The 7,195-nt window shown below is 33.6% G+C and overlaps 1 protein-coding gene across 1 annotated transcript; it reads right to left on the bottom strand.

Moving 5' to 3' along the window:
- Positions 1 to 3,537: 3,537 nt before the first annotated feature.
- On the bottom strand, positions 3,538 to 5,216 carry LOC142343893 (transcription elongation factor SPT4-A-like). Its single transcript, XM_075395272.1, has 2 exons — positions 4,848 to 5,216; positions 3,538 to 4,074 (listed from the first exon to the last, which is right to left on the bottom strand). The coding sequence occupies exons 1-2, from the start codon at positions 5,091 to 5,093 to the stop codon at positions 3,925 to 3,927; spliced, it is 396 nt and encodes a 131-aa protein (XP_075251387.1). The 5' UTR covers positions 5,094 to 5,216; the 3' UTR covers positions 3,538 to 3,924.
- Between the last annotated feature and the right edge of the window lie 1,979 nt (positions 5,217 to 7,195).

The raw sequence follows: 7,195 nt of genomic DNA, 5'->3' as shown, positions 1-7,195 counted from the left end.
TTTTGTAGACGTAAGACATATTCTGGATAATTGCAGGTCTCAAGGGCGTCCTTTGGAAGAATGGACGAACATATTCAAATTTTTCATTTTGGAAATAACGGCTTTTATATTTTTGGAACTAAATTTTTTTCGAAAAAAAAAACAAGTATTACATAATTTTGCGTTTTTCTCTTTTTTGTCTAATTGTTGCTTATTTTCAAAAATGAGCGGCCACATAGTACATTATCGGTGTTCAACGAAGGTGCAATCGAACATTTTTTTGGGGCCAAAGTTTGGCTTTACGGCTTCCAAAGCCTTTTCTGGCAAGTTTTAATTGATTTTTAGTTTATTGTCTATTTGCTGTTCTTTTTGTAACTGCATAAAAAATTAAATACCAAGAGTTCTTAATTCCCTTCTATAGAAGCATTGGTAATTGTAAACCTATGCGATATTTTAGTTGATTCCTAATGGTTTTCATTACTTTGAAATTATTTGTTTTTAAAAAAAATCAACGAATTTTTTAACTTTAAAGTTTCTGTTCATTTTTGTCTAATTGTTACCAAATTTTAATATGAACTGGTGAATAACCAATTTTTTTCTGGTGAATTACAAGTTATTTTGTTTATTTTCAGTTTTATCAGTGGATGACATTATTTGTGTCAAGGGAAGGTGTCATTAGGGATCTGTGTCACAAAATCTAATGTTTTTAAAAAATTCGTTCTGACTTTACTGGCTTCGACACGGGTTTTTCACAAAAAAAGTAAACTAATTTTTGAATTTTGTCATATTTCACGTTCTTTTTGTAGACGTAAGACTTGTTCTGGATAATTGCAGGTCTCGAGGGCTCCCTTTGGAAGAATAAACGAATCTATTCAATTTTTTCATTTTGTAATTAATGGCTTTCAAGTCTTTGGAAATATTTTTTTTTCGATAAAAACAAGTATTACATTATCCTGCTTTTTGTACTTTTAGTTTATTTGTTACCTAGTTTCATTAATGAGAGGTCAAATAAAACATTTCAAGAGAAGGTGTCAAAAGGGATTGGTGTCACAAAATCTAATATTTTAAGAGAATTCGTTATGACTTTACTGGCTTCCATACGGGTTTTTCACAAAAAAAGTAAATGAAATTTTGATTTTTGTCATATTTGAGGTTCTTTTTGTAGATGTAAGACATATTCTGGATAATTGCAGGTCTCAAGGGCTTCCTTTGGAAGAATGGACAAACATATTCAATTTTTTCATTATGGAATTAATGGCTTTTATATCTTTGGAAATAAATTTTTTTCGAAAAAAAACAAGTATTACATAATTTTGCGTTTTTTTCTTTTTTGTCTAATTGTTGCTTATTTTTAATCAAGAACGGCCACATAATACCTTATCGGTGTTCAACGAAGGTGCAATCGAACATTTTTTGGGGGCCAAAATATGGCTTTACGGATTCCAAAGCATTTTCTGTCAAGTTTAAACTGATTTTTTAGTTTATTGTCTATTTGCTGTTCTTTTTGTAACTGCATAAAGAATTGAATACCAAGAGTTCTTAATTCCCTTCTATAGAAGCATTGGCAATTGTAAACCTATGGGATATTTTAGTTGATTCCTAATGGTTTTCATTACTTTGAAATTAATTGTTTTTTTTTTAAATTCAGCGAATTTTCTAACTTTAAAGTTTTTGTTCATTTTTGTCTAATTGTTACCAAATTTTAATATGAACTGGTGTATAGCCATTTTTTTCCCAGTGAATTACAAGTTATTTTATTTATTTTCAATTTTATCTGACACTATTTTGACTTGTTATTAAGTTTTGTTTTTTGAAACGGACAATTTTTTTGATGTAATTAATGTTTGATGTTGTTGTTTGATTTTGCCATTCGTCTTCGCTCGTTTTCTTAATATCGGCATATCTCATAAATCTAATGCATCATTTTTTACTCCACTGAGTTATTCGCTTTGGAGGCTATCTTTTCGTTCATACACCAGTTTTTTTTTGAAAAATGCTTGAATTTTTTGTGTTTTTCCATCTGTTCCTGATTTGGTAGACAAATATGCCAAAATTGTGGATGAGCGGGGTCGGAACCTTATGTGCGATCGCACATTACCGAGCCCCTTTTTTATTATTACAATTTACCAGTCGCCAGAGATCTCAAAAGTCGGTTGACAAAATGTCGCGTTTACCAATCTCCCCAAAATCTGGATAGATGGTAATGTTCGTAATTGGTCGAAGTTTAAAGTTCGGCATCGAATCGAAATTGTTCCCTATATAATTTTTTCCAGACGGAATTCGACAGAACTTTAATAAGAAAATAGGCTAGCCTAAAATATTAAGCGGACCAGTTTCATGTATTACATCATACAATGGTGCATATCTCGCAAAGTTTCAGTATTTTTTTTTACAGCGCTTATTCGAATAACGTGATTTTGATATATTGTACGACTATTTGAAAACTGATTAGGCTGGTACCGAAGTTAAAACTGACCCTGATTTCTTATCAAAACTTACTACATTTGAACTCATGTAGATCAAACCGAAAGGCGGTTGCAATGTGGGTCTTAAAGGACAGCTTTTTTATACTGCAAGTTTGTTTCTTCGTTTTCTCTAAAAAACTACTGCGCAAAAAATCCAAGCAGTTTGAATTTTTACTCAATAAATTAAATAATTGGGCGAATTCTATATTAAACAGTGGTTCGTATTGGAATTGCGATCTGAAATCCGAAGTTTTCATCATAAGCGTTTCATCACAAACGATTTTGAGGAAACATTATTTCTTAGAAAATGTTTTTATTTCTCTGTTCACTTTTTTGCGGCGTCTTCCAAACAAGATGAACGCAGGGCTCTTTTACTGAAGTTATAGTAGTTTTACGACCTAGAAGCAAGGTTCGGAAAATACATCATTTTAACTCGACAGTTCAGCATGTCAATTGTGCGACTTTGTTCAAATAGTTTTTTCCTCGTTAATTGGTAGCCTGACCCTGGTAACTTTTTAATATCACAACACTGCAAAATCAATATTGTATGGCTTCAATATCAGCATAATTGATTTCTTTTAGCTCTATGTCTATTGGACTTACTGGCTGAAATTCATTTTCGAAAACAATAAAGCTATTCCTATTCTTCCATTTGCTAAATTTTTTCTGAAGTAAAAAAATTTGCTCAAAATGATTCATTAAAAGATCATCGGACGAATGCAAAATACTGATTAGCATTAGTAATTCGGCTATTAATTGAGCATTCAGTCAAATTCAGTTAATTCTGGGAAACTCTTGCGCCTCTCAAATATCTCAACAGCCCGTATGATATTCCTAGTTTTCGTTCAATAAGTGATTAACCACAATGTGGAAAAACTAGGTAAAAACAGACCGAAATTTGACTGAATTCAATCAATTTTCTAGCATAACTTGAAAAATACCCATCAAAACAATACGGCGTCCCAGCAAACACATGCTAACTAGCATCATGGTAACATCCAGTAGACTTTGATCACTATAAGTCCTCTTCGAATTTTTAAATACAAAGTTGTAAGATATGCTGAATCTATTTCTATTGCAGCTATTAAAAACATTTAAGTACAGAATAAGTAAATTAAAACAAGGTCACATTTAAAGACAATTTTTGGCATAAAATAATTTCAACACAATTAAAAGACTATTACGTGCCAAGTTCAGTATCCAAGTCGAGATCATATTAAGGACAAAGAATTTTAATTTTCATCATTGGTCATATTATTATTATTCAGAGATCATTTCAAGTCAAATCAATTCACTTTTTTTGTCCCGATCAGTTTAATTTTCTTTCGAGTTTCCTCTGAGAAACTGTTTGAGATTCGAAAAGATTGCTTAAGCCAATTCAGCAAATCCATCTGCGTGTTGAGTCAATTGGTTCCAGCTTCTGCTTCTAACTTTTCTCATGAGATCAGTAATGTCGATAGGACAAGAACGAGATTAGAGACTACTTATGGCTAGTGTCACGTGACCTGTAGACGATTCCGTGTGACTTGAGTTCCTGCACCATATGTCTGGGTAGATGGCCAGCCACTGAGATTGCATACATGCCCTGCACACACTTGTCCACTCTCTGCCATTTTCCCACCCACGACTCCTTACAACAGTAAAGATTTCGGGATCTTTTCCGTTTGTGCCCCCCTCCCCCCAGTACGTTATACGACCCCCAGTTACAGGGCACGTGCCATTACATAGTAATATGGCACGTGCGTCTGGGGGTGCAAAAAATATGCGCCCACTAAGCTGGGGGGGGGGGGGGGCACAAACGGAAAAGATCCAGATTTTGGAACAGATTCATACCCTACTCCCTGGTAGGAAATGAGCGTCAATATTTGTTATTCTCACAACTTTTAAATTGTATAGAATACTTTCATTGGCTATTTAGACTTCTTATTAATATGTATGAATCATGAGTGCAAAACTACGCATTAATTTTCACAGACTAATAAAAAATTCGCATTAGTATTTACCGTTTCGCATTTTGCAGTAACTATTCAAAGGCGAAAAAAGAAAAAAATGTCAAAAATGACAGAAACAATTTGTATCTCACTTAATTTCAGTTGACGAATAGAATCAGTTCCATATTAAGGACAAAATTAGCGAAGAAATCGACCAGTTTTCTCCAACATAAAAATTGCCCGAATGTCTTTGGTCTGCACGTGTATAAATTTACAGCCATTAATCCAGCAAGGTTTTCCTTTTAAATGTCTTCATAGAAAATGTTAGTGCGAAACTGTTTCGAAATTCCCAGTTCTGCGCACTTGAAATAGCAATTCGAACGCATACTTTTACCGCTGAGTAAGTCTTCAGCTCCTAACTTGTGCCCAAATTCTGTTAATACCCTCAATGACGTAATAAATTTGGACCTACCTCTGGGCTCATAAGAGCAATCATGCCTTCGAAGCTTGAACTTGTGAAGTCGTGAACATTCTCAATGTTGTTCCTCATGTGAAGAAACTCGTCACAATTATCACAACCGTCCATTTCAAACTGGTCTTCTGACTTGATGAGGGAACACAACAGACACGCTCTAAGTTTCCTGATCTCGTGCGGTAGCGCTTGCATCTTCATTTCAGCTGTCGGACCACTGTCTGCATACATGGCCTCTTCTTCCATGATTCAATAAGGGGTTAAATATATTACAAATAGGGGAATAAATTAAAACTATTAGTTGTTAAAATTGAGAACTGTTAGCGTCTCAAAGCTAATCTGAAATGCAATAGAATTTAGTTTCCATTTCGCTTCCGACCAACAAGTATAAAGTATATAGCCCTAGAGAGGATAAGAGATGTGCAAAACATTAGAAACAGCTCTCAATTGATGCATATCACATATGAGAGAAAAAGACAATGAATCGCAGAAACCAATGTTAAACATTTTTTTCTGAAAACCGAACAATTGTTGCATATAACAAAATCGCATCTATTCTGTTTCGGCCTCCCAGTGTTTCTTACGCCCCCAGTTAAAATTTTATGTTGTCATATAGCACGTTACAATGTAATAAAATATCACGTGCGCTTGGGGGCGTAAAAAATGTAAGCCCACTAAGCGGGGGGGGGGCAAAACAGAATAGATCCACAAAATCCCTCTAAAATTCAATCAATCATCTCATATGCTGGGTTGGGATGTTGGATACAAACACAACTGCGCAAATCGTTAAGGTAAAGCAAGGTAAATTATTATCGATGCCTCTTTCTCTTTCTCTTGTTAAACATTGCAGAGTCTGACTCTAGAAGACTTGGAAAATTATACGTCTCTATCATGATAAACATTGACATTAATATCGAACATGCTGTTATTTCAAGAACACATTATGCCTATTTTTACTGAGAGACTAATATTTACAAGAAAGAAATAATACAGTTGAAAAACTCTTATAATTGGCACTGGAAAAATGCACCGAGGCTTCGGACGTGCTTTCTGCTTGCGATTTCTTGTTGCTTCTACATGCTTCACATTAGGCCTATTATTTTTAAATATCCAAAAAAGTTTTTTTAAAGTTTTTTTATGAAGTCAACAAGAGTCAAAACAAACAGTCTACCAAATTATCCTGAAACAATAGTTGCCATTTATCGTTTACATTGAACAGAGAAAATGCATTACTGTTCATTTCCAATCTCGGAAAAGATTCCTGTGAAGTGAGTTTATCCCTTGAATATTTAGTTTTCACCAGAAACCACTCACTGCAATTTTACATAAAACATACTGATTACAACCAAAGCTGATCGTTAATTATTTCAGAAAACAGCAGAATTGCAAACAACCTATGGGCGACACTTTCTTTAGAGTCTTAATGTGCGTTGCACCTTTTAGAAACAACAGTCATGTCAGCTGGTAGCAAAACTTCAAAAAATTATACATTTTTTAACTTTTTATCTATAAGGAATTTCATAATTTGTTTCTGAATACACTTTAACGTAGAAAAATTATTCTTATAATTTTTCTAGAATGCTGCTACACATGCAACCATTGCGTTCAATTAGACAAAGCGTGACAACTTAGACAAGCGTATTTGCTATCAGTAAATTTTAAATTAAATTTGAAACAATTTGTCAATCGAGATATCAGTATAAAACAATATTTCAAGACTAATTAAAATATGAACGTGTGAACGTTTGCTTTAACAGTTTGTAAGCATGATAATAAAAATTTACATAAGATGGGTCGGACCTTTTTGTGCGGGCGCACATTACCAACCCTTTTTGTGATATTTTCATTCTCCAAAATTGAACGGTAATAGCATGTGGTTAAATATGGTCTCCGTTGGTTTTTCACAACTCAGGTTATTGCCACAGCCTTTTCATTTCATGGTTTAAGCATAGCTTTTCGTCTTTATTTAACACCATCAGAGAATGGATTACTTTTTGCAAGCAAGTAATTGAGCTTCAAGTCTCAGTGAATTTATCAACACTTTTAGACTCACTTTTTTTCTTGTCTTTTTGTCCTTGCATTGTACACTTTGTTAGAATTTCGATTCAAACTATAGTCTTAAACTTAGTTAGAAATAATAGAAAAGAAGTTAAAATTACCAGTTCAACCAGACAAGAGCAAATTGATTTCAGTCACATAAATTGTATAAACAAATTGGCAACAAATTCTGCTTAGAATATATTCGGTTCAAACTGATGAACCTAGACAGCTATTATTAGTGAGATACTAAATGTAAAAATCTTCCGAGCATGTATTGAGCGATTATGATACCATTGGAAATGTAAAAG

The sequence above is a fragment of the Convolutriloba macropyga genome, chromosome 8, assembly GCF_964194025.1.
Source record: "Convolutriloba macropyga chromosome 8, txConMacr16.3, whole genome shotgun sequence".
NCBI classification, from domain to species: domain Eukaryota; kingdom Metazoa; phylum Xenacoelomorpha; order Acoela; family Convolutidae; genus Convolutriloba; species Convolutriloba macropyga.
Note: the sequence above shows the minus strand (reverse complement) of the source record. Positions and strands in the feature narration are given on the sequence as shown.

Excerpts from the sequence above, each read along its gene's own strand:
- LOC142343893 (XM_075395272.1), bottom strand. The coding sequence starts at position 5,093 with ATGGAAGAAGAGGCCATGTATGCAGACAGTGGTCCGACAGCTGAAATG. Across the intron at positions 4,075-4,847 it reads TTGCTCTTATGAGCCCAGAG|GAGTCGTGGGTGGGAAAATG; the intron begins GTAGGTCCAAAT and ends TACTGTTGTAAG.